This window comes from Takifugu rubripes, chromosome 1 (genome assembly GCF_901000725.2).
Source record: "Takifugu rubripes chromosome 1, fTakRub1.2, whole genome shotgun sequence".
Lineage (NCBI taxonomy): Eukaryota > Metazoa > Chordata > Actinopteri > Tetraodontiformes > Tetraodontidae > Takifugu > Takifugu rubripes.
This window is the reverse complement of record NC_042285.1, coordinates 15110440-15137980: the sequence shown is the minus strand read 5'-3', so window position 1 is coordinate 15137980 and position 27541 is coordinate 15110440. Positions and strand designations below refer to the sequence as shown.

Below are 27541 nucleotides of genomic sequence, written 5' to 3'. Positions count from 1 at the left end.
CTTCAAGGCGCAAAAAAAAAGAACATCCAGACTGCTTTGGGTAAAATCCTATTTGTGTTCTGTAATTACGCTTTGAAAAGTTGCAAAGTGTAAAGTTTAAAGACCTTTACTTTTTTCTCTTCTTATTTTTGATATTGATTAAGGTCTAAAAACAAACCTAAAACACATGCAGCTCTGAAGATCTAAGTGTTGCATTATATGTTGCACCTCACACCACTAAAAAAAATCCCTTTTGATTTATGGAGTTATCAAGAGAAGCTGTCAGAAAAATAAAAATCAATGTTTCATGTTCATGCAAGCAACTTACTACTAAAAAGCTAGAGGCACTTTGTCTTCTTTGTTTCTTTCTTTGTGCTTAAAAATATGGTATTAGCAAAGACATTAGAAATGAAAATGTTGCTTTTGGTTGCACAAGTTCTGGAAGATTTAACATTCGAGTCTGGGAATTACTTTGGAGTCAATAAATCTGATTCTTACTTTATATTGATAATAAACTCAGGAGTCTCCAGAGACTCCAGGTTCATCTATCAGTTCTAACTGCTTTCTACAAATGCCTCAATAAATCAGTAATAACCTTTAAAATATCAGTCTGGATTAGCTCATTACCCAAAATTCATTGCAATCCACTAAACTAAAACACAACAATAAGAAGCAAAATAATTGGAATGACATAGGAACCATTCCTCAGCAACTACAACAGACAGACAAAACGAAAAGGTTCTCAGATCACTTTTGACACCACGCACACGCTGCACACCCACTAAAGTCTCCTACCGCCAGGTCTGAGAAAAAGAGCAAGGGAGCCGTGCCAACTTTTGTGGCATCATCCAACAGATTAATAAATGGCCGTTGTGTAAATAGCATATATAGCTGTTTTTATCCCAATGTATGGGTTTTAGTGTGCCTGCTGGATGAAGTTCACAATAATCAATAAAAACTGACAGATATCATTTGACAGATACATTCGGCGACAGATGTACATTTATTACTAATAAACAATAAATACATGAATTTACTTTGATTGGATGAGTGAATACATTTTGAATTCAGATTCAAACCCCCAAAAATACATAAACAGGTATGAATGTGATTAAAAAAAGAAGAGAATTAAGAAAAACAAGGTACTTATTTTAGACTCATCATATATGTTTTATCAGTCCATTAGAGATAGTATAAAATAGATCATGAAAATTTTGTTTTTGCTTTACCATTTGTACTAGGACTTAACAATTTGTACTAGTAACCATTTGTACTAACTATTCTTCTAGTAAACTCAACAACCTAGCACAACTAGAGATTTTTTTTTTTTTAAGTGATTTATTTCTTTTTAAAAGATATGAATCCAATGAGTGATGGGAATATTTTCTTTCACTACCATCCGGGTGAACTGAGAAGTTTAAGAATCTGTCTGCTATTGAAAACTGGTGGCTGGCTGAACACTTGAAGAACATAATAAAATCTTGTTTTATTATCATAGCAATTTTCAACATTTCAACAGTTATCTATTATTATCACTGTTATCAGTAATTGTGGTATTACATGTTTGTTTCCACAACTTTACATTTCATCACTTTGCTGACTTAAGAAATACATGTATCAATATTGATTTATCAATTAAATATATTAGTAGAATAATTGCTTCTTGTCGTTCAAACGTGTCCACTTAAATCTTAAAACGGGCGGATGACGTACTTCCCATTCACACTTCCTGGTTCCGCACAGTTTGTCAGCTTCTGATTGGTTGAGCTCTTTGTCAATCACATCATGGCCTCTGATTGGCCCAAGCAATTTCTGACCGGAGGGAAATATGGGAGAAACGATACTTTGAAAAACGCCAAATAGAGCTCACGTGACCAACCACGGAACCCCTTGGTTACCAGGGGAACATGGACCTCAGAATCCACTGCCGTCATCTCTGTTTTTGCCCATAATGTACGAAGGAATTACGACTTTTCATCTAAAAAGCTCTTAGGTAACCACGCAGTCTGTGTGCGGCCAAAGATATGTACAATTATACACAGCAAATATGCACATTTCCATTGACGTTAGCTTGCTATATTAGCTTAATGCTATCGTCGCTATCGCACCGTCGTTCTTAATTATGTTTTATTAATCTTAAATTAAATGCGTCCTCTTTGCTAAGAGTTGGGGATTATTGTTTTTAGTTTGCCGCTTTGAGCGTCTGTATTCAACTGAGGAATAAAAAAGACAACGTTACCGGAATCAATAGTTTTAATAAGATTATATTTGTTTACAGTCCTTGATGATTCATTAGCTAGTCAATTATTTCTCAAAAAGATAAGTGTCCTGCCTAAATTGTCTGTGTTTTGTTAGTACAGTTGTGACGCCTTTTAGAAGTCTGTGAAGGATGTTGATGTGTATTTTGACCTTTTTTTAAAAAACATATCTCTTGTTTCTTTTTTACCTGCTACACAGGCATTTTGATCCCAAAAAGATTGGCAAACCATCAAAATGCCGTCGTCGTATCTCCAGCCAGTTCTGAAGATGAAGGTGGACGAGCTCTTTTTCACCTGGTTGAGTGATCCTTCAACACAGTCATCACTCAAAGAGTATCTTGACCTAATCAAATCGGGACAACGCGTTGATCTGGATGAAGGTGACGCCCCAGACAAAAAGTCATTGACCTTTAATGAGAACAACAATGTGGCCTCCCAGAGGAACCTGGCAGAAGAGAGGCCTTTCTCCAGCAGCACCCTGTCGAACCCTTCGCCCACCAGTGCCCTGCCCTCTGGGAGTAGCTGCAACGCCAGAATGACTGGACCCAATGGCAGAGTGTTGAGGAAGTCTATCAGCACCAGAAAGGTAAATTACATAGAATATCGGGGAGAGCATTTATATGTTGCCCAATGTTCTGCCATAACTTGGATTCTTTGGGATTAAATTATGATGCTAAAAATGTCATTTTCGAATTTTTTTTGTAGTATTAGTAGTGAATTATCCATAGTTTACTGGACTGGTGCATCAGATTTTTTTCTTTTCTTTTCAGAAAATAAGTTGTTGTTTGGCGGTGCATCATCCTGCTAGGTCGCTTACATTGAACAGATCATATAATTCAAGTTTGTAAAAAAAGAATAATTTAAAAGAAAGCCTATTGGATCCCTCCATACGGGTGCATTTTTTTTCAAAAGATGAGTGTGGAATTGAATGGATGTCACGTTGATGCAGGCTGGAGCAGCTGCTCTCACTTTGACATTACTCAGTGATATAGATAGCTTCAGTTCCCTTTTGTTGGTATTAGATACCCAGAAGTCAGCCAGCGGGTTGAGGTGTGGCAGCACATTCCTGTGTAATTTGCTCTAAAAACATTCTGATAGACTCCTCGGCAGGAGTGTCCAGCCTGTATTGAGAATCCTGAACAGTTAATCTCTACTCATTAGTCTCCGTGGTGGCTCAGTTTGATAAATCACCTTTTTTTAATCTCTGTTAGATGAGTGCGTTTGGCTACAAAGATCTCAGCGGTTTTAGTAACAGATGAGTTTGTAGATTTTGACTTTTGCACTTCGAGTATTTTTTCCATAGATCCATTTTCATGGTATTCCTGTTTTGGCTCAGCAACACCGCAGCTATTTGCAGCAGGGGTCATATTATCATGTGCTGGACCTGTCGGAGAAGTGTTAAACTGTTTCCCCACATATTCAAGCACAAAACATTCCACAGTGCACGTTTTAGCCAAACTCTAGCAGCTTAAGCCTCATGGTAACCCAGCAGATGTTAACAGCGCTGTTTCATCCCATAATAAAAGACAAATAAATAATCCAAAAGAAGAATTCTGTTCAGAATGGGCTTTTTTTGAAACTCGACTCACTTTTTTTTTAAACTTTTAAACGTGCCATGTTTTATTTAATGTAAAAGCCTTTTTCCATCAAGAAGCTGGTTTGGTTTAAAGGGTTCTTTCTTGAGTAGGTTCCGTGGGTTGTTTTGAAACGTGTCTTTTTCGCTGTAATCTAACTTCTGCAGGGATGTAAACCAGCCCACAGCTTTGGTATCGCTGCATGTATCCCTCTGCCCTCGTCATGTTAGCCTCGTTAGCCTCCCGCAGGCTGACCTTCTTGTCAGTGGGGTCTATTTTTACCCCATATTGACATATAACATAAATCCCTGTCTCAGACATGTGATTGTGCTGGAACGTTCTGGATTCTGCTGTTGATGTCGCAGCAGTTGTGGCTCTGCTTGACAAGCACGCCGTGGCCTGATGGAGACAAACGTCAGCGGTACAGTTCATACTGAGGCTCTGCACATGTTTGTGGGCCAGCGTGCACGTACGCATTCACAGAGAGAAAAGCCTTCAGGCTCACTTTGATCACTTTGTTTGCCCCACCCTGGAAACTCTCCGCATCCCAGGTTTCCTGTTGAATATTGGTTAGAGGAAGAACAAAGAACCAAATTGTAATGTGAATCACTGTAAAGAATATAGAATCTTTACATCGTTCAAAGATCTGTAAGTAAGCCAACGGCTGCTGGATTTTCCAACGTGCACATGTGCAGACGGCAACAAATGATGTGATCCTAGCATCTATTGTGCATCACAACACACGAGTGTTTCCATGTGTGGATGGCTAACAGCGATACCGGGATGGAACGCTCGTCCGTGGGAGCCAGCTCTCCTTTGGAAGCTCTTATTTGTTTTGAGTTGATGTTCATGAAAAACAGCCATCGTCAAACACTAAAATAGACCTTATCAAGCATGGGCAGTGTCCTGTGTGTGTCCATAACAGGAAATGGGCTTTAGTCAAACCCCCTGCAAAACCCTGTGCTTTGTGCTCCCCTTCTCTAAAAATACTATGGGTGTGCTTTCGCTTTCTTTTTTAAATAAACAAATACGGGACTGTTTACACAGCCTGCCAACGCGTAGATTTCAGTATCATTTACACCATCAGGCGTTGAAAGGTGTGCACGGTGTGTGTTCGTGATCAGCGGAGATAAGGCCGCCCCGTCAGCATACCTGCTGGGAATTGGTGTAATTGCCAGCCGTGCAGGACAAACAGCCACCGGAAGCTTGTCTGAGGACTGAAGATGCCCCCTTGTTCATCAAGATCTGGTTTCTTGGATTGCCCAAACAGTGCTCGCTGTTGCTTTTAATAGGCGCAAACTTGTTCGGTCATCATTCTTTGAATTTGACATCCCCCCATCCTCCTGCTATTGCCCGTCAACTATAATAAGACATGGAATGGCAGCACAAGCTCGCGGAGGGAAGGGGAAAAACAAAGAACACCATCGGATCAAATCCAGAAGAGCTGTTTCTGTGTGCGTTGTGTCTTTGTTGTTCCTGATTCTGTGTGGTAACGTCATCAGATGTGGGCATTTTCCCTCATTAGGCTTGCTTTACCTTCCCGCCGCTCTTGTGAGAGCAGATTTAGCAACCCATACATGCAGCCTTAATAGTCACACTTTCTGTTTTCCAAGAGTGAACTCTTCAAAGCGCCTGTGGGTGGTTCTAATATTCACGGTTGTAAAGTTTTACTGAGGAATCTGGCAGGTTTTCAGTAAATAAGCTGGTGAACGCGAGCAGCACCTTTGGAACAGAAACCTATTGCAGCTTCTGCCTGCAACAACAGGTTTGTCTTTTTACATAACCTTCCCTGAGCACAGAGGAATGTCAACTGGAAAGACGGATCCATTGCACACACGCACACGCACGCACACACCCACCCCTCTCAGTCCACATGTGCAGTACACTTCGTGACTTCCACACACACACTTCGTCACCTCTTATCTCCCCTGCTGCTTTGAGGTGAGGGCTCCCTGACTCTGTGCTGCGTGTGTGAGGGAATTTGCGAGCAGATCAGGAATGGTCGAGAGAGTCAGAGTAGCAGCTGCTCTCCTGCATTAAGAGGCTCTCGCTCTGCCAGAGGACAGTCACAGGGACACCAGGACTGCCGCCGCCTCTCTCTTCCAGCCCCGCTTGCGAGCCGCCCGGACGTGGATCACAGCCGACCCGAGCACTCCGCCTCCGTGCATGTGTGCCCCATCCTGTCTGGAGCGAGGATGAGGATGAGGGAGCTGTCTCTGCGTCAGGACCCTGACCTGAGGAAGGAGCTGGCTCTGCTGGCACGCGGCTGTGACTTTGTCCTGCCCTCTCGGTTCAAGAAGAGGCTCCGAGCCTTCCAGCAAGGACAGGCAGGTTTCTCGACGCCCCCGCTTTCACCACTGGCCTTAGAAGTTTTTCAAGCAGTGTTAAGCTACAGTCATTCCGGCTGTCGGTTCTTTAAAAAAGGAAACTTTGAGCACGTGAACGTGGAGATTCCTCTTTGTGGGGCTGTGTTAAACCCCCCCCCCAGCTCATTGACAGTGATGTGCCTGATGGAATGTGGTTGCTGTAGAGAGCAGAAATGTGAGATTTGCTTCCTGGAACCTGGTTCGCGTCATGTTTTATGTTGCTTCAATATTTGTTCATGTTCAAGCTTTATTATTGGGATGGTGCAGAAGGTTCCTCGGGCTGTTTGACTCAGGATCCCGTTAGCATGGAGCAGAGGGGGAGACAGTGTGGGGCAGGGCAACGGGAGATGTTTCTGACCTTTTATAGCCATGACTGACACCAGCACGTAGGACAGACATGAGCAGAGGAGCAGCACTCATCATTTTTCCACTTCTATCGAGCAGCTCGCTGCCAGCGTGAGGGGCAGAGGAATTGTGTTGCACGAGGAACAAATGTCTTCTTGCTTAATCCGAATCTTTTCTCTTGGTTGGCTTTGTTGTTTCCATGTACATTGTTGTGGAAAAAGGTCATTTATCCTCTAGAATACTTTTTGTCTTTTGGCGTTTTTGCCACACATGCATATCCACCATTTGTGTAGATTAAAAAATGCAGTTTGAACAAGCAAAAATGCTGCTTTTTAACGAGTTAAACCACAAACACATCTAAGCACGTGTCAGCAAAGACAAAAGGAATTTCCCTGTAACCTTATTAAGAAATTGTTCCAGCTTTGTACCAAGGTGGCACCAGATTGAAGCCTGGACCTTGACCGGGTCCCTCCAAAACCGTTTGGAACCACCCGGGTGTGGACCTGGTGCCTTTCAGGTCTTTGTCCTGCTGGTACATAAGCTAAGTGCCCAAGAGGTCACACTGCCAGCCAGGCCCTCTCCCCGGGGGTCGTTCTGGTAATGATCCCAATCATTAATTACAGGAGGCTGTCGGGTTCCTGAAGCAGCCCTGGACCAACACACCGCCCCCACCTTTGACTCGGTATCATGCTTTTTTGGGGGGGGTAGCAGTGGTTTTCACCAGTGGTAGCAGTGGTTTTCACCAGTGGTTTTCACCACTGCTACATGTTCTGGGTTCTTCTGTGACCTCCTGGATGAGTTGTCGGGACCCCGTTGGAGTCATTTTGGCAAACCTCAGGAAGTGAAGCAGGCAAAAAGATTCCAGAAGCAGCACATCGTGTGGTTCCGTGTTTGATTTCTTTATTCAACAGGTTAAGAAACCTTCATTTCATAAGTGCGTTGTGTATTTGGGTGGTGTCCGTCTTCTGAAGCATGTTACTCAAGCTGTTTTAGTAGCTGGCCGTATGTTCGACCTCACCCGCTGGGTTCTATGGATGAAGATGCCGTATTGACCCGTGTTGGTGCTCCTGTGCTCATTTATGTACAAACCAACACTCAATAGCACGTACTCACAGTCCGAACGGAGCAGGTGGAGCAGCCGTGTGCGCTCATTTAGGGTTCTGGTTCAGGTAAAAGCCTTTCCTGACATGCTCGTGTACAGACGTGCACTCCTGGAGCAGCCATTGGTGTTTGTCACTTGCATGGGTGTTGGTGTCTACTTGTACTGGATTCAACAGTCTGCCAGCATCATCCGCCCTCTCTTTGGCTAAAGGTTGGCTCAGACAAACGTGCACATAATATTCAGCTGGCATCTCCTAACAGTAGGAGCTGTTGAATGAAACTTAGCCGTGTCCCAACGTAGTGGGGGAAAAGTCTCTAAACAAGTCAACGCGCTGCATGTGTGGACCTGACCTGAGGAACATGACCTGAACAGGAGCTTTCTACTTCAGCATCGGGGGGGGGGGGGGGTTGCATGATTCTAATAACTGACCTTGAAATTTGGACTTGCTGAAACACAACGAATGTAAAACTGTTGCTTAACTCAATCAGCCATGGTCGCTGGGGTAATTATAGCTGTTCTAAACAGCATGTGCATGCCTGGTTTCTTTATTAAGCCTGACTTTGCTTTGCTGCTGAAGCTGTTGCTCGGCCGAGACAAAGGCAATAATAAAATAAAGCCCTTATCGATACCAGTGACTGAGCTCCCTCTCTGCTCCTGCTCCTAGCTAAGTGGGATACGTGCACGACATTCGCCACATACCGTGCTAACCCAGCTACGGTTTCACACCGTTTCAATGGCTGTCGTAAACAACTGCTCTCCACTCAGGAGATTCATATAAGATCAAAGTGTAACTGAATTATGGGTTTTGTGTTTGTTTTTATTGGCTCTGAATTCACACGAAGTTAAAGTTTATTCCAGCTCTGACTATAATGTGATAAATGACTTTAATGTGTCATTTAAGCTTTCAATGAATTGATTATTAGTCCTCACACATGCATATTTCCTAAGATATTACACCCTTTAATCGGTCTGAGAGCAAAAGCATAAATAAAAATAAATAAATAAAAATGAGGAGTCATTACTTTTTGCTGGTGGGCCTCCAGCTACCTTAGTGGGAGGCTTGCTGTGTTTATGTGAGCCTCATTAAATGTTGGACTGACTCAGTCATGTTAGCGTTAGCTAGCATCTTGGGCTAACTGTTTACTCCTGTGTTGTCTCAGGCCAAGCTGAGGACGGAGGAACCTGTTACCACAGTGCTGAGTGAAAGCATTCCAAAGTTTCACTTCCCACAGGGCCGGCCTCAGGCCAACCTCAACATCGACAGCCTCATTTCCAAAATAGAAAAAATATTTTCCCAATTTCCAAATGAAAGGGCCACCATTGAGGAAATGGGGCAGGTTGCCAAGGTGAGTATGTGAGCTTTGCCATTAAAGTCCTGCTGCTATTTTTCATTGGTGCTGCTTTTCTTTTGACTTAGCACGTGGTTTCAAGCCTCTGGAAAATATTATCTGTCTCTCTGAATGTAATAAATAATAGCTGCCTTGAAGGGAGCCTGAGTGAATCGTAAGTTTCCTCATGGAAATCTTAGTGATGCAACGCTGCCTGTCAGCCGCGTAATGCCCAATTCTGTCATTTGTTTTTGTTGCATTAAAGCTCACATCATTATTTAAGAGCTCCATATTTTCACGTCTTTGTTCCCTGCCCTCGCTCTAATTTCGCTCTCCCTGTAGGCCTGCGAGTGCTCCCTTTACTGGAAAATGCCCCTCTTCTGTTTGGCTGGTGGCGACAGGACCGGCTTTGTGTCCGTTCACAAGTTCGTGGCCATGTGGAGAAAGTAAGACAATGGTTTCCTTCTTTGTTGCTGGATGACTCGCAGCTGGATTCCTGATACTGTCTCTGCATGCAGCTGTCTTCTTTTTCAGTTCTAAACAGGATTCCACAGTTATAACGCTTTTACAACTTCCCACCAAGTCATTGCTGCACTTGTACTGTATTTGAACGGAGACATCCACGTTCTGCCTGTAACCCAAAGGATCTGTCACGCTAGCAGCACGTCCTGCTGCCTATAACAGCCACACACACTCCTGCATTATTAGATACAGATATTAGATGCATCCAATCCTCACAGAAGGCGGTCAGTTATTTGGAATGCTAATGACACAACTATTGAAAGCTAATGTTTGAGGTGGAACAATGAAAGTGAAGAAGGGAACATAAGGGTGCAACCATCTGGTCTTCCTTCCCTTCCCCAGGACTCTGCAGACCTGTCATGATGAGGCCTCGAAATTTGTGCACCTCTTGGCCAAGCCTGGCTGCAATTACCTGGAACAAGACGACTTTATTCCATTCCTGCAGGTACGGGCTGCAGCACTAGCAGGGAGGGGCTGGGCTTCGCTGTGTGGTGGTTACAGTGCACTCATGCTGGCTGGGACTCTGGAGTTCCGTGGGGGGGCGGGGGTTCAAGGGCAAAAGACGATTGATTTATAGTGGATTAGAGGGACGTGCAAGGGAATGTTGTCACTCGCTTAAGACTGGACTTTGGTTATTTTAGCTCTGAAACACGGATGAAATTTGTTTGATAAGGATGGTAAAATGGATAATTCACTCAGTCTTACTTGCTGTGCTAGCTTTTTCCACTCCCATTCCCCATGACAAGCTGTTACCCCCCCCACACACACACACACACACACACACACGCACACACACACACACACACCTGAATCATTTCCATGCGATCAGCAGTCACTGTGCCGCCCCAAACACCCACTGGCATCCCAGCAGAGATGCCTTGCCGCTCACGCTTTTTAATTTGTATTGTCCCTTTGGGCAAATGTCCCCTGACTGCTTTGATGAATGAAGGCTGGATTGCTGCGGAGTAGATCTGACTGTCCCCACCTGTTTCCTGTGCCCAGTGATTTATGTGTTTCCCTATGATTTAATTCCTCACAGCAAAAGTCAGGGAGCCACGATAGCTGCCCTGAAATGAGGCCTTTTAATTTCACTGCCACCTTCACCATTGTGTCAACAATTCTCACCCCCAGCAAATGAGAAACGGGGCTGCAGTTTATCTGAAACGCCGCGCCGAGCCCGGCGCCAGCGAAAGGTTAAGCATTCATTAGCAGATGTCTTCTTTTGGTTAAGAGAAGCACAAGCTCGCCCAAAAACCAGTTCACCCAGTGGTTTCAGACTTCAAAGAATCATTTCGCTTTGATGGGAGGCTGGAGAAAAGATCCAGTTACAGAGCATCTGTTGCACAGCGATGTCGGTAACCACTGGCAACGGCTGATGTTATCCAAGTAGGCATTTATGTTTGAGCGCCATATGCTCCAGCATAAAAGCCGAAGTGTTTTCTCCATGTAGCTGATGTCTGGCAGTATTTTTGACATCCTGAATTCTGTCTCAGGACGTGGTGAACTCGCACCCAGGCCTGGCCTTTCTGAAAGAAGCCCCAGACTTCCACTCCAGATACATCACCACGGTACGCCCCCCCCCCCGCCACAGGGCAGCCCCCCACGTTTAGGAGTGGTAGGAGAGCAAATACGCTGACTTTATGGAGTTCAACTCTTTCTAGGTGATTCAAAGGGTATTCTACAACGTCAACCGGTCATGGAGCGGGAAAATAACATGTTCTGAGCTCAGGAAAAGCAACTTTTTACAGGTACATTCCAATATTTTCATTTATTGTGTGTAGTTCTTTAAACAATGAAGTGAAGGCAGCTGGGAATCTTGTAGGTGTCCCACCACAGCCCTTCTTTTTTAGAACTAAAATAATCTACATATAATCAACGTATACAAATATAAAATGATTTCATCATCAAGAGTTAATTTCAGCTCATCATTAAACTATTGTCATGTTTATATTTTAATGATGCACAAGTTGTATCAAGAAAACATCAGTGTTTCAATAAAAGCAATCCGTGTTATTTTCAGACAAGCTGCTCATTTATTGGAAACCTTGTTTACGATCCCTTCGTAACTTCTGTGTTGTTGTTGTTGTTGTTTTTGGAATGGCAGAATGTGGCGTTGCTGGAGCAAGAAGAGGACGTGAACCAGCTGACAGAATTCTTCTCCTACGAGCATTTCTACGTCATCTACTGCAAGTTCTGGGAGCTGGACACTGACCACGACCTCTACATCGACCAGAGAGACCTGGCACAGCACAACGACCAAGGTACCGAACACGCCGGCGTTGCTCGCCACCCACGAGCACGACTGTCCCCTCACGCTCGTAACAAAAAACCCCCAGGGTGGATCGGTGCCTGGACACGATCGCTGGCCTTTGCTCCACTGTCTGGGATGTTTCTGGCCCTTGCAGCAGTGTGTGTGTGTGTGTGTGTGTGTTTTATCTGGAACAGATTTACTACTCACATTCACACACTTATATATATATATATATATATCTCCTTGATATCTCCATCCCAAACCCTCGCTAACACACGTTCTTGGCTGATGGTGTGTGAGTGGAGCAGGGAAAATAAAAGGAGCTCTATAAAAGTGCTGTAAATACGTTAGCAGGATGACAAACGGTCCAAATTTAAAGTTTCAAGTCACAGCGATGATACAAAAGTCTAAATCTACAGCCTGATAATGGGTAACAGGTGGAGGGGAAAGAACAATCAGAACCACTCTTCTGTCCTGGTTGTTTATGTCCTGTTGTTTATTGTTTCGCTGGTCTTTTCTTTTCAGCCATTTCCCAGAAGATGATTGAGAGGATTTTCTCAGGAACAGTAACGAGGTGAGCAGGAAGGTGAAGAGACCAGCGTTTGTGTCTCGGTGCTGATGTTGAGCGTCGTTCCCTCAGGGACAGGCGGGTGCATAAAGAAGGACGGCTCAGTTATGCGGACTTTGTCTGGTTCCTCATCTCTGAGGAGGACAAGAAGACAGACACCAGGTACGGCCGCTCCATCAACCTCCACTCAGTGTTTCCTGACCTGATCCTTTCTAGTTCTCACTTCTTCTTGGGTTTCTAGCGTGGAGTACTGGTTCCGCTGCATGGACCTGGACGGGGACGGGGTGCTGAGCATGTACGAGCTGGAGTACTTCTACGAGGAGCAGTGTCAGAAGCTGGAGGCCATGGCTATTGAGCCCCTTCCCTTTGAGGACTGCCTCTGCCAAATGCTCGACCTTGTCAAGCCCGAGTTTGAAGGTCGGACACTTACAGCCGGCGCCGCACGTGGAGGGTGGGGTTTTCTCTTGAATGTTGGTGCACGCTGGGGGCAACAGGCCAAAGGGAGGCTAATTCTGCCCCACTTTCTGTCTTTAACCTGAGTTCTACACCTGAAATGTTCCTCCGCCGTAGTAGCGTTTCCACATCATTTCAGCTAACATCTGTGCACCAAACAGAACCAGAACCACTGATCACATGACCACGCTCCTGTACACTGGCAGTGTGTTCATCTAACTTAAACCCGGCCTCGCACACAGAGATGATAACGCCTTTTAAAGCACTGGCCTAGAACGGTTTGGCTCATAATCACGGCTAGCAAAACCAGCAAAGTTGTTGTTGTTTACATGGTCGTCAACGTTGACCTGCGTTGTTCCTGTAACGGTCGTATAATAGCAGCCTGACCAGCCAGGGAAGGACGGCCAATGTCAACATGGTTTTTCTACACATGAACGCATCATTCAGATGATCTGTGGATGGTCTTTTACTGTAGCCACTCAATGTTGCATTAGCTCACCTGTGTTCACGAGGCCCCGCCCCTTCACAGGTAAGATTACTCTGCGGGACCTGAAAAGGTGCAAGCTGTCCCACATCTTCTTTGACACCTTCTTCAACATCGAGAAGTACCTGGAGCACGAGCAGAAGGACCCCTTCTCCGTCATACGCGTGAGTGGTGCCAGCTAGCGTCGCCGCTTGCTGTCGGCGCTTAAGTGGCTCATGTGACCCGTCCTGTCCCCCAGGAGTTGGAGACAGATGGACAGGAGGTGTCCGACTGGGAGAAATATGCTGCCGAAGAGTACGACATTCTGGTGGCTGAGGAGGCAGCCAACGAAGAATGTAACGATGTGTAAGTCTTTTCTCTCTTGTCCTGGAACGCACCACCGGCTGCTCTCTGCGGAATGTCCGTTTGTCCCAGTTTGTCCCAGTTTTAGATGTTGTCATCAGCTTGATGACGGGAGGCAGAATATTTCTCCCAGACGTTGAATGAAGGCAAACGGAGAAAAATTGCAGAATGTGTCATTTTTAGGATGAGACGAGGACAAGCTGGTTTTAAAAGACTGTCCAAAGGGACGCTGATCTGTCCAGAGCGTCATTGACTCAGACTAGACATTTGTACTGTATGTTGTGTGGCGGTTTTAGGAACAGCGCCAAGTCAAGATGGTCGTGGACCCAGAGCAGGTAAGATGCTGAGGGGGAAGCGGAGCGGGCCAAAGTTCCTTCCTGTCCATCTCTGGTGAATCCACTCCTAGTTTCCGCCCTCGTCACCCTCATCAAGCCTCAGTGCTGCCTGCAGGAATTAGCTTCCCATGTCTGACGCCTGCACCATTTCCAGCTGTTTCCCTCCCGTTCTCTCCAGCCCCCATGTTCTGTTGCCTGTTCAGAGGAAAGGGTGGGGGAACCTTTTGACCTCATCTGACCCGGTTTTACACCCACCCCAGCATCTTGTTGGCTTAGATGAGCATGAAGACCCCCTCCTCAGCGCCTGACGTTATTCCCGATTATGTAGTGGTTCATTTGCTTTTCTATGGATTGAACATTTCTAGCTTTTATTGTCATTATACAATTGTTGTACTTGAAAATTTCGATTTTCTGAGCACATTAGAGATGCTGGGATCAACTCATCTTTGTTCACATCTAAGCTAACACCAACTGCTGGTTTCATTATTTTTTTGTAGCACTGGTGTTTCTAAAGCGAGCAGACATCTTTTGAGTTGAAATGCCGTCTTCCAAATGTCTGGAGAGATGCAATATTAATATCATTCTCCTTCTTTAGGTATGAAAATGACTTGATCCCTTTAACACAACACAACTCCAATGAGCTGGGACTGATGAAGAGACACTTTTTTGACTTTCCCAGTCCAGGCTGCAACCTGAACCTGCAGGAATATGACTACGAAGATGACTTTGAATGATGGGCTGGAGCCCACGGACGGACGCTCGTATAGGAGCAGTGTGAATTTTTAAGACAAGATGCCCTGATGCTGAGGAAACAGACACAGTATGACAGGAAAGGATGCGGTGGGGGAGGTCCCAGGGAATGAATGCTTCCTGAAACTCATTTTCCTCTGGAGTCATTGGCCAATGTACATTCCAGTGATCAGAACTGAGGCTTTTGTAGAAGAGTGTAAATACTGATTGTTCCTGTAAATGCCAGATAATTGAACGCGAGTGCGCACGTCAAGCTGCCGCGCTGGTTTGTACAGCTGTTTGTGGGAGGTGGGCTTTAAATTATGAGTGAAACCAAAATGCAGATATTTATTTGGGGCTTGTGGTGTTGTAAATGATGTGAAGAGTTTTAGTTTTTTCTATGTTATGTCAGTATTGAAATTGAATGTACTTTGACAGAACAAAAGGAACCAATATTTTAAGTTTTGCTTTCAAATAATAAAGATTTGGTTAATGAAAATTAAAGAAGCCCTTTTTTGACGTTGTTAGTCAAATGTTGGATTCAGGAAGATAAACCCACGGCTGTCACATCATGTACGGCTCCGGAGCACCAGGTCTTTATTCAGATGGACAAAATATGACTGACAATGATTTGGAATGTGTCCAAAAACACATTTATTGGAAAGGACTCCCAATATTTATTTTAATACGTAGTCACCACAAGGAGGCAAATATAAAGATAAAAAGCAAAATTTGTAATAATCTCTTGATTTTATCCACCTATTTCAAAACAACTGGTGTCACTTTAAACATTAAAGAGCAGGATAATCATGTGTTCTAAGGTTTCCGTGGACATCACATGAAATCTTGTGACCAAAGCTTAAATGCCAAATCACAACAGTGATCACGATTGGTTTACTCTTATTTTTTAAAAATAAAGATTCACTCCCTTTATGCTCTTCAGTAGCTGAAGGAAGCACAATTAATGTGCGGTGATTTCAGCAGTTCAGGGCTCCAGTGTCTGATCCAGCACTGGTGACCCAATAGTGGTGCCGGTCAGCACGTGCACCTTTTCACCATGGGGACAGCCTATGAGCCGCCCCCTATGGTGGGGTGGGGGGGGGAGCACATCAGGTCAGCACTAAGGACAAGCCAACCTTATTTAGTAAATAAGCAACATAAATGACATTTGCATAGCATATTATTACTTAATACATGGCAAAAAAGGACCAACGATGTCTGTAACTACAGGTTAAATATTTGAAGCAGTTCTTGGAGTGTGAGAGTTTCTGAAACCGTCTTCCTCCAAACGGAAACCCAGTTTTTCCTTCGATATGCACAAATACGGAGAACATCGGCTGCACGTGGAGGCGTTTCCACTGCGGGAACATCGGAGTCGTGGACGCCGGTGTGCGCCTCCACTGCAGGGAATAGACGTTTACAGGACAGGAACCTTTACGGGGCCTAATCGGGTCCCTGTAACTAGGCAGGTGAGGGGTTCGACCCCACAAAGCTACACCGAGAGCACGATGTGACGCAGGACCCAACAGGCAGCGCTGCTCCCGACACGAACACACAGACCACAAACGCGGCGGCCGCCGGTCTTATTTTAGAACTACCACAACACAGCACGTGCTGTTTACTCAATATTTATCGACACTGATGTGTACACAGAGTTTGCTGCGACAGATCGGAACAAAAAAAACCTCGTGGGCAAAACTCTGTGAGGTCACAGTTCAGAGAGCTGAAGGAAATCATGTTCTCTTCGACTGTTACGCCCCTTCAGCTCCTTTCATGTTTACCCCCCTTCCTCGTTGTTGTTTTCTTTTCTTTGTTAGGATTGTTGCTTCTGGCAGCTCGCCTGGGTGACACTGCTGCACAATTACGCGCCCACCAAGCTCATGACCTCGCCGAGGGGGACCTCCCGACCACGAAGAGGGCTGAGTGAGAGGACCGGTTCCTGGGAGGTTCCCACCCCCAGGATTCACCAGGAACTCCCGCGGTGGAAACCCGCCTCGCGTCCAACATTTCTCTCTCACGATTCCCCAAACTCCCAGTCGCTACGCCTCGATCTCCACGGTGTCGTCCTCCGGCTCCTCTCCACCGAGGACGGGCGCGCCCGTGTTTGCTCTCTTGGCAGGAGGCTCCGTGGCGACTGGCAACAGCTCCAGGTCCGAGGCCTTTTTCTGATGGCTGAGGGGTAAAATGAGGAGGATGATGAGGATGATGCTAACAGACCCGGTGCTGCTGCGCGAATCCTGATATTTGCTGCAGCAGAGTCTTGCTGAGCCTCACCTGTGAGCGAGGCCCGATCTGGAACTTTTGCAGGCCTTGGGGTCAGCGGGGGTGGACACCTCGGGAGACTCTAAAAAGCCAGCGGAGATATTTGGGGATGGTGAGAGTGGAAATGTAGCGTGCCTCTATGCGCTCTGTAACAAGATACCTTCCAATTTCTGCTTGGATAACTGGCGAGTGGCCACCGGCTGCCTTTTGTCCGAGCTAATGCAGGACGCAGCGTCCTCCGCGTCAGCCACGGCCAACAGAGAAGCACGGTAGTAGCCCAGCGGCTGCCAGCACTCCTTCCTCAGGTCAGCAATACAGTCTGCTGTGTGCTTCTGCAGGTACGAGAACCTACAAATGCCAAAAAAAACCAAGAAGCGGAATTCAGGACATTTGAAAGCAGGTTTGTGAGGCCTGCTGAGGGCAGCACTTACACCGTTCTCTTGTCTGGTTTGAGCAGCTTACAGGAGAACTCGCTCAGGATGGCCAAGTACGACAGGTTTGGAGGTGCAGGAGTCTCAGGTGTCTGACTAAACTCCTGGAACACAAACTCTATACCGTTCCTGTGGAGCACACACAGACAGAGTCACACTCAGGCCCCCGTAGCAAACAGCAAGTCAGCGCAGCACCGACCAGTGGATCAGGACGACGCCCTCGCGGAACTTGATGAGATCGCCGAAAGTGAGGGCGAATCTCCTGGCGAGCTCTCTGATGCCGGTGAACGTCTGGACTCCAGGATGGACTCCACCTCCGCTCTCCTGCTCCTGTTTAAGCCGAGTGAACAGCTGAGAAGACAACAGCGGGTGAGGATGAGATCTCTCCTCCTTCTTTCTAAATGATTGGTCACAGGCTGAAAGTGAATCAGTCCTGGATGTTTGCGGTCTCTCTCTTTTTGTCACATCACAGACAGATGCGACAGAAAAACGCCACCACAGGGAAATTTGCAAATCACAGAAACTGTGCAGGAACAAAAACTTACAAACCCCAAAACAACTGCAAGAGAAAAATGTTTGCCCCATGATGGAAGTGCACCAGGCCACTAGGGGGAGCCAGCGGTCTTGAAAGATGAGTAAAGTTCGCTAACGTTAGAAGGGGACAACAAAACGGTACGTTAGCCCTTACGTTGGGGACCAGAGACTGTGTCCAAAGGGAAACATCAGCAGCATCGAGGGCCCTCGGGTCGGACTGGGAATGATAACTATGAGGGCGGTACCAAGACTGCATGGCTGCTGGTACTGTAGTGACAAAGTGCTCCTCACGTGGGCGGCCCCCTCGTCCCGATCAGCCTTGAACGAGCCTGGACTGCTGTGTCCAGTGCGGGCCCCTGGGATCTACACTGCAGCTACTGCCTCCATTTGGAGGAGCGATCAGCTCTTCCTCCGTTATGGATCCCACTGGTTTGCCCACATCGTCACCCGTGGCTACCAGACAAATGCCCGCTTCCCTCCGTGGGAGGTGCCACGCTACCAGGAGCGTTATGACATCACGGGCTGCCCTGAGGGGAGCGCCCCCTTGAGGACATTTGCGCCGCAGCATCACCGAGCACATTCTACTCTACTCCCAGTATTTGGTGCTACTCTGGTGCCACCTGCTCCATCAGGGTGGGGGGGGGGTTCAGAGAGTGTGTGAGCGAGTGTGTGTTCGTCACTGCAGTTCCCGGCGGTATCTGGGGGCACTATTTTTCCAGTGGAAACGCTCCCTGAGATCAGTCCCGTCAGTGGAAATGTGGCAGCAGTCTCCTCCGGGTCATCCAGAGGTCACGGGTGACATCGTCCGTATATGTACTTGAATGGCACACGCGCAAAATTCAGCGCTTGAAAGCAGCGATTGTTGCTGTGGTAACCTTTGGTTGCCTTCCGAGACGAGCTTTACCTGCTGCAGACAGAGCACCAGCGCAGCAGCACTCTCCATCTTATCCACCTGCCTGCTCCTGTAGATGGTCTCTTTGATGATGTCTCCAAAGCTGTTATAGTGCTGAAGACAGAGAAAGAAATATATTTAAATATCAAAAATAGATATATTTCTTCTTGCTCACACCTGCATGGCTGTGTCATTTATTAGGGATTACTTCAGCCTCTGCAGCATCTGGGGCTTTATGCCCTTCAACAGGTGCTAGCTTCAGCCCAACACGGGTTATTTCATGGAGATCAAAGATCCCAACCTCAAAGAGATGAGCTCATGACAGAGGTCGATGTGTCGCAATGGTAGGTTTTTTCTGGTTCCTTTTTAGGTGAGTAACTGATGGAATTATCAGGAGAGAAATGCTCAACATTGATGCTTTTAGGTGGAGGCAGAGTGAACTGTTACCTTCACATACTGCATGAGGACCTCGGCTGCCATGCTCATCTCCAGCACCCCGTGGATGATCAGCTTGCAATAGGCCGCCAGCACGTTTCTGCGCCTGTGAAGGTCCTCGAGCCTCTCCACCTCGGAGCGTTCACCCACTGAGGGATCCAGATGGAGTCGAAGCACACGGTTGACGGGGGAGGCGACGATACATCAAAAATCAGAGAAAAGCAAAGAACAAAGCAGAGACCAGTGTTTCAGTTTGATTCAAGACAATGGCTTTAACAGGTGGAAATCAAAGATAACAGAAGGCTAGAGTTATGCTTGTGACACCATGTGGCTTCAATTCTTCACAAGGCTAATAAAACGGGCTCGGAGGTGAGCTAGAGTTAATGGTATTTTCTCACGGAAAGACATTGTCCTGATTTTATGATTTAACTCAGGGCCCTCGGCCTCCGAGTGATCTCTGATCCAGCGGCTAATAGAAAACACTGTCTGTGTAACCAAATCGTTACCAGACCAATCCAATAAAACAATAGTTTTTATTGCATGTTCAAAGAGCAATAATTCTAATATCTGACTTGGTTGAGGGGAGTTTAAGGCGTCCCACCAGGACATGCATTGACTTCTCTGGACAAGCCCATATTTGGATTCAATGCATCTCTGGACAGGCTGATCTGCTCTAATAAACTGTTCTACTTGCAGACAGCTTGGACAGCCTTTTCGGAGACTTCAAAACAAATGGAAACTTACTGGCATCATAAATCTGGTTCTTGAAGTCAGCATTCTCTGTCAGTCAAGTCGGTGTCTGTCTGGACGCATTAATAAAATCATCTCTCGTCACGTGGATACAATTTTTAAACTAGTTTAAATATCTGAAAGCTGCTCGGTGGCCACTCATTAAAGCAAACATGTGGCCGTGCTTATTTATACTACGTAGTTACAGCTGCTGTACTGAATACAAACTCAACTGGGAGAGGAGAGAGCCCGACAAAAGGATGCTGCAGTCAGACGCAGCCCCTTCTACTGGGAATTGGTGGATTTGATGCTGACATTTGTACAACTGCACCAATCTGCAACAGTTGGGATAACGATGTTTATACTTTATGTGAAGTCAACTGTGCCACATTAACATGCACATACAACAACAAATATATACTGGCTTCAAAATATAGAAATGAACAAAATATTCTGAAATGGGTAATAGTTCAACTACAAACAGATTTTAACTCTCAACCTTTTTATGATATTGCTTTGGTGACATAACTTTAGTCCATCATGAGGAGCGGTCAGCAGCCATGCTGTTGAGCCAGGGGGCATTTGGAGGTTAAGGGACTCTTTATGGAAGCATAAAGACGCGTGTTATGTTATGGTTCAGTTTGCAGAAGCCAGACTAACAAATCTTAAGTATAAAAGTTAACTCAATGCTGATTTCAAAATATATCTACAATAACGAAATATTCATGGCTATAGAATGTTAGGGTTCAATATGTCTTGATTTATTTTTGCACCAAATTTATTACAGATATTTAAACGACAATTTGTCATAACTTTTCTTCCACAAAGACATCCTTATTCAAAGAAAGTACTCTTTAGATGTGTAAAACCCACTCTGAGCGAAGACTATTGTGGCTGGGCTGTTTCCCTACAAAAATATTCCCAAATATATTGTGGCCACCTAAAATTTACTTGTCACAAAATTCACATCAGACTGTTATTTACCTCGAATATACAACAGCCTAATATATAAAACCTGTCTAGCGATGTGAAGTCAAGCCGAGGCCTCACCACTGTCGTGACTGTCACAGTCCGCACCAACAAAGACGTGCAGGCATACGAAGGACAACAGCGCCCTCTGGAGTTTGGGACTGGGAGTGTAAAGCACCACACTGAAGGAAGCTCGATCACACACATGAAGCTGGTAGGAATGGGCCGTCAGCACATCACAGACACTCAGAAAAGCCTAGAACAGAGAAATGGCATAACTAACGTCACAAAGAGAGAGGAGCAGACATGAGGTCGTTGTTCAACCTTCACCTGATGTCGCACACTGAGGTCAACGTGGGAGAGGCAGCGATGCGCCCACTCACAGAACAGACGCAGCTGTAGTCTCTGGTCCACAGATTTCTCCTAAATCACATGTAAATTAAAAAAAAGGAACAACTGTTGAAGTTCTTCAAAAGCAGGCTTGATCCACCTTGTTCGTGTACAACAATCAAATTCATAATCAGATCATGAAATGATTAAATTATATTTAAGATAAAACTTTGTCCATTAACATTCAAAATATTTCTGCCATTCCAAACACACCATTTTGATAAAAAATACTAATAATTAAATAATCTACAGTTATTATTAGTGGACAGTTATTATTAGTAACTAGTTTTTTTTAAGACGCATAGGCGCACAAGTCGATATCCCAAAAATATGTGACTTACAGTGGAAGAAAGACGTTCACAGCTTGTGTTGAGAGACCAGAGGATGGAGTAAGACAAACACTGCAGAACCTCCAGCAGCACCTAAGGACAAAATAATAAAGAGAGGAGGAAACACAGCACAGCAGGAGCGCGGCCAGTTCCAGCCCATGTTGGTACCTCAGGCGGTGCTCCTCCCTGGCTGCTCTTTACTGACAACAACGGTGACAACAACTCAAACAGGTTCCATTGTTGGAAGTCGTGACAGCTAACAAAGACACAAAGGAACAACTAGAAATGAATAACTACATTCCTCGCTGCCTGTTGCATGAGTGTGCAGCTCAAGCTTGGCACAAGTGTTACCAAGTCTCACTTTTGAAAAGCTCCAAGTTTCTTCATCGTAGCCAAAATTTCTCCAGTTCTTTCTCCATCAGCAGTGAAACAGTTACCCTAGAATGCACAATACCAGAAAATGATACGGTTGTTTTCACCTCTTACAAAGTTTTTCATTTCTTTATTTTTATGCAATTTAAAAAGCCTTTTTTTCTCCCTTCTAGATGAGTCGGCTGACCCTCCAAGAGGTAAACGCACCACAAGTGAGTCATTCAACAGTAGCGTCAGCTGGTCCACCCAGCGCTGGATGAGAGAGTCCCTGGTAGCCTGGGCCACAGAGCACCATGCCGCCCCCTCCTCACAGAGACTGAGGAAGGTTCGAGCTGCAGCCTCCAGAACTGCAGAGCTGGAGTGGAGCTCCAGAGCTGTGGCCATCTCTGCCACCATGCTGGCAACAGCCTGAGGAAGAGCGGACGAACAGCACACTGTCAAAACCTTCACTATTATTAATGAAAGCAAATAAAATCAGATTCAACCCCTCGCCTTTTAAGTAGTTGCTTATAATGGTTTTATATGTTCTTTTAATCTGCCATTTATATTGGTGGTATACACCAAAGCAGGAAGGTAGACCTGTGTGTCGTGTGTGTTGATGCATTCTGGGAGGAAGTACTGTGGAATCTTCATCAGGGAGGCCACAATATCACAACTACTGGAGAACTGCATTTAGAAAAACACCAGTGTTAAACTCCAGAAACTGTTGATGTATCAACGACTGCATGAGAATTACGTAAATAACCTTGGACAGAAGCTTAGGAAGCATGATGAGAAGGTGGTGAGTGAGCTTAGTACAGTCATCTGTTTGAAGTTTCTTTTCCCTGGCACTCATCACCTGAAACAATCAAACACAACCCTTGTGTGTTTTTGCAAGTTCTTGGATTCTTTAACAAATATGGATGACCTCTGACCTTCTTTGCTCCAGTCCTCCCTGCCAGAACTGGTCCTTCAGAGGCCTGACGCACAGATGCCACCAGGACCTCCACCAGCACAGCCTGTTGTGCCTGCGTAAGACCCAAGTCTGTATCCATAGACACACAAGCACAGACAAACCAATTAATCAGAATTTCCTGACCTGCAAATTCAACAGCAAAATGAGCTAATTGTTTTAGCACATAATGCTATATTAATTAGACTGAAAATATAATTCTTTATAATCCATGTTAAAGCTTCGACGCTGGCTGCAACTATTGCCATATGTTAGTGAAGAACTGAAAAATAACATTCTTGTCTGCACTAGGGTGATTTGCTGCCAGAAACTGGTGCAACTGGGCATCATATCTACCTGAGCTGGGGGAACTGTCTTGCAGGAGTGCTGATGTAAATGCAGGCCAGTCCTTCAGAAGAGCCCCACCACAGTCCCACAGACTGTCCACCAGGTAAACCACATGTTTGTGCAACTGACAGTGAAAAAAATCAGGGAATACACGGTTTAATTACCAAATTGATAAAAGACCCCAAACAGCACATTGACGTGATTGTAGGTTCAGATCATCTCATATGTTAAAAGACTGACTGTAGCATTCGGGTTATCACCTCCGACTCCTGATAGAACTGCAGCAGGGCCTTTATTCGGGCATATGTCTGCTGTTTACATGTCTCCTCATCATTCATTTCATCTTGGGTGACAGAAGAAGAGGGCTCAGTACTGAGGACTCTGAAAGCGACCAACAAAATGCCAATTAACCTTTCCTAGACCCTGATTGCGTGTGTTGGTCACACTCAGTTAAAAACTCAGATGTTTTGCTTGTTAAAAGCACACGTTATTTACCGTCATTTATTTTTGCTTAAAGCAGTTGAAATATAAATACCTTGAGAAGACCAGCTCCCCCGCAGAGGCCGCAAGAGGGCGCTGTGATGAATAAACAAACTGAAAGAGCTGTTTGTAGTCCTCAGGCGTCAGTACATCATCAGAGGATCTGAGGAGAGAGAGGAGAGAGAGGTGAGCTGCTGCTGCTGCTGCTGCTGCTGCTACAGCAAAAGAAATGGAGGATGCTTGGAAAAACAAGACAGAAAGACTCACTTGGAAATGAGAATAAGAAGTTTCATGGTCTGCAGAGACACTTCATTGTCCTTATCCAGGGTCATGGAGATCAGGCGTTCCTGTATTAGAAATTCATAAACACACACATGCACAGGACATTAAGCATGTCTGTCTTCATGTGGATACATGGCCGTGAGCGATTTGATGATAATAGTGTTTATAGGACAGAGATAAATGCTTGTCGTATGATCTTGATAAGGTCGCAAAATTGGACAAAGAACCATGAATGTGGTCTTTGATCAAGCTTAAACATGTAAAATGTGCAGCCACCATCTCAACATCAACCCTTACAAAGTTGGCCAAGCTGCAGTATGTCAGGAGTAACTTCAGCCTTCAGGTAAAAACGATGCACATGATTTCAAGATCCAGATAAATCGCTGTGCGTTGCATCTTTGCCCATTTTAAGGAGCTTCATTATATTGGCTGAATTTATATTTCACAGTAATGTGCAACATTCTTTAACTTGTGTTCACTTTCCACCAAGACTTTACCTTAAATCTGCTAGTGAACAGGTCCAGTTTTGGAAGGAGCAGAGGGTCTCCATACAACCGCTGCAGACTCAAAACACACTTCAGGCGAACATCTGGTACCTAAATGATGACACGTATATCAGTGCTGAGAAAACATTTTAAGCAAATGCTTTATGTTTGTTATTGTTCACCTTATCGTACATCATCCAGCCCATGTATTTGAGGTAGCCATCATTGAGGAATGCAGAACTGTAAAGCTTCATCCACACACCCAGCTCCTCCATACAGAGAGAGCGGACTTCTGGAAGTACGTCACTGAAAGGGTACACGAAATATTAACATTAAATTCAAAGGCACAAACCAGAAGCAACGCTGAGGTCGGAAACAAAGAAACTCACCGATATCTTTTCAGGAATATTCCTTTAAAGAGGATATCCATCATGCTTTCTATCTCTGCCCGTTTCTCCTGCAGCTTTTTGAGGAACAGCACGGGACAAATGAGACAACACTCGTGCACTGTTGTGCTTTACGAAGTGGCGCTTTTCTTACCTCTGTGATCTTCCGCTGTATCTTCTCAAGCTGCAGTGGGCTTTTCTGTCTCGTTGTCTTTGTCCTCTGCACGTCGTACAGCTTCTGACTGTTCTCGATGCTGACATGCAGGCTCAGATTGACGCCAACAAGAGCACTCACAAACTTCAGCGCTGATCACGGGAGTCAAAGATACCCATTAGTTTCATGAATGCAGTTAAACATCAGCACATGTTCAATGATTTACCTGCTAGTGTGCAGGTGTGTCTGAAGGCCCGTATAGGTGAGTTAGACAGCTCAGTGAGCAGTGACATAAGAGAGTTCATCAAGTAGCTGTCAAATAGGACACTGTGCTGACACTGGCCCACCAGCACCGATATGAAGTCACAAAACTCGGAGTGGAACCAGCGGCCATAGGGTCCTGACTGTGTCAAAGGATACTCCACCCCATCCTTCATCAGAGAGATAGAAACAGAGCGTTGACCGTTGATAGGGCAGCAAATATTTGAAGTGTGGAATCATAAAAATACTGAATACTGACAGTATCAATGGGCCATGTGACTGTGAGGATCCATGGGAAGGCCAGAAACTTCTTGTATTGCAGACCAGCAGCCTGAAGCACAGAGTAGCACATGGTTAGTTTCAATGTTCAAACTAATGTGCCAGTAAAAGCATCAGGAAAATCCATTTAACCTCATCCAGATCCTCCACCATCTTGCTCATGATACCATCGCCTTCTTCGTTTTGACACAGCTCTGCAGTGACAACACCTAAGACAACAGGCCAGAAACAGAGCTGTTCTGCTTTATCCTCCTTGTGTGCATGTCTGTGTGTCAGCGTGTAAGAAGGTATTACCTCTACACCCACAGCACTGGATGAAAAAGTTAATGAGATCAAGCAGAGGCATATCTCTGTCCATTGCATATGCCTCGATCCAATCATCGATTACCATCTGTGCAGATGTGGATGCATGTTACATTACTCAGAACAGCTGTATAATGACAGTACATCTCAAATTTCAGAAAGATCCAATTTGACTTTGTCAAGTATTAGTATTATTATATTAGTATTAGCAGTGATATAATAAACAATTACTTGCTTTATTCAGCCTATAATCACATCAGCACTGTGTCTTTCTTTACTATAAAATAAGATATTACATAAAAACTAACAAGGTCCACCTTCATGGGTGGGTTTGTATACAATATTTCTGCAAGACTGAATTTAAAAAAACAATAATATATTTACTCTTAAGCATGAGTTATAAACCAGGGGCAGGGAACTGCCTGCACTTTACCTGCATGGCACTCCTACCCATTGAAACCACCTCAAACAGGGTGACGGCCTCCACCTCTTTCCGTTTACCATGGCCACCTCCTGCTTTTCTTTTGTGCTTTACTTTGGGACTTCTGTGTTCACCATTCTCTGAGTCTTTGAGGACAATCTTGCTTCGCCTCTGCAAGAAACAACGTATCGGCAAACGGATCCATCGGATTCAGAAAGAGGTGGAGGCTCTTTCAAAACTTTCATCACATTAATATGAAAATATATTTATTGGGTTTTCATGCAAACTAAATGCAAGAGGAAGAACTCACCTGGCTCCTTTGTCTGTTTTCGTTGCCTGAGTCTTCCTCTGAGTGAGTGAGGGCTGCAGAGGTGTTGGCATCCTGACAATCTTTACTGGGAAGTCACAAACCAGGAGTTAGTTTACATTTAAAATCCATAGAGACGTAGAAGCTAGAAGTAGAAGTTAACACACTCTTTGCTCTTTGAGAATCTGAATGAAGTTGTAGTTGTGGGCTCAGGTATCATCTCCTCCTCAGATCTGGATGTGCGGCGTTCAATCACGTAATTCTGCGTATGAAAACAAAGTTGTTATTGAAACGGGTCTGGAAATAAGCAGCCGAACCTTGTATTTTAACGAATATGGGTTGAAATGAAGCTTTGAAACGTGAGAGATGTACAGTAACACTTGGGCAGCCTCCGTAATTGGCCTCACGAGCATTGACAATGACAACAAAATAACACAGCATTCCCGTATCCTATAACTCAGCTAGACAAAAACCTATTTTAAAAAAAAAATAAAAAACTTAAGTATGAGCAATTATTTTCTCAAGTCTTTCTTTTATGTTTATGCATTCTCAGATTAATATGACATCTTATATGTCACGAACTATCGCAAACCTACCGCTTTCACAATCCATTGGTGCTCACTGATGTGACTTTATTGCTAAATCCGAACGGCTGTCAGTTTTATTATATTTAAACATTTCCGGCCCGTGGACGTCCAGCGTCTTCCTTGCTCTCACAGTCAAGTTTCTGAGCACCCTAAACCTAACGCTGATTGGGTGACGACCCCAGATGAATGAAGGCGATTGGATGGTGAGTATAGCAGTCACTTCTTGTCCCGCCCCTAATGACCGTGACGAACACACGCGGTGATGTTGGATTTAGTATAATAAAAACATCCGTCTGGACTGACACTTGTGTCCTTTATGTTTGATGATTTACAAACAA

At 45.0% G+C, this 27541-nt stretch overlaps 2 protein-coding genes across 5 annotated transcripts; one reads left to right on the top strand and one right to left on the bottom strand.

Annotated features, from left to right (window-relative positions):
• Window positions 1-1817: 1817 nt before the first annotated feature.
• On the top strand, window positions 1818-15140 carry ppp2r3b (protein phosphatase 2, regulatory subunit B'', beta). Of its 4 annotated transcripts, XM_011607047.2 has the most exons (15): window positions 1818-1972; window positions 2437-2823; window positions 8785-8970; window positions 9295-9398; window positions 9817-9919; window positions 10968-11042; window positions 11136-11222; window positions 11579-11735; window positions 12251-12299; window positions 12366-12455; window positions 12535-12710; window positions 13276-13394; window positions 13469-13575; window positions 13869-13907; window positions 14587-15140. In XM_011607047.2, exons 2-15 carry the CDS (start codon window positions 2473-2475, stop codon window positions 14639-14641), a joined length of 1698 nt encoding a protein of 565 aa, XP_011605349.2. In that variant the 5' UTR covers window positions 1818-1972; window positions 2437-2472; the 3' UTR covers window positions 14642-15140. The 4 variants fall into 4 exon arrangements, with proteins under 4 accessions (XP_011605349.2, XP_011605335.2, XP_011605343.2 ...); XM_011607033.2 differs by lacking the exon at window positions 13869-13907 and having other exon boundaries at window positions 14503-15140; XM_011607041.2 differs by lacking the exon at window positions 13869-13907 and having other exon boundaries at window positions 1837-1932; window positions 14503-15140.
• Window positions 15141-15228: 88 nt separating this feature from the next.
• Window positions 15229-27343, bottom strand: LOC101067307 (cohesin subunit SA-2). Its single transcript, XM_011607057.2, has 32 exons — window positions 27213-27343; window positions 26784-26878; window positions 26620-26704; window positions 26322-26480; window positions 25880-25976; window positions 25718-25794; window positions 25566-25637; window positions 25272-25476; window positions 25046-25197; window positions 24895-24968; window positions 24688-24811; window positions 24518-24616; window positions 24006-24085; window positions 23794-23901; window positions 23519-23639; window positions 23268-23382; window positions 22894-23003; window positions 22725-22817; window positions 22559-22645; window positions 22187-22387; window positions 21969-22045; window positions 21776-21863; window positions 21620-21700; window positions 21219-21311; window positions 20970-21144; window positions 19203-19339; window positions 18768-18869; window positions 17529-17680; window positions 17330-17458; window positions 17059-17246; window positions 16911-16980; window positions 15229-16808 (listed from the first exon to the last, which is right to left on the bottom strand). The coding sequence occupies exons 2-32, from the start codon at window positions 26834-26836 to the stop codon at window positions 16676-16678; spliced, it is 3537 nt and encodes a 1178-aa protein (XP_011605359.2). The 5' UTR covers window positions 26837-26878; window positions 27213-27343; the 3' UTR covers window positions 15229-16675.
• Between the last annotated feature and the right edge of the window lie 198 nt (window positions 27344-27541).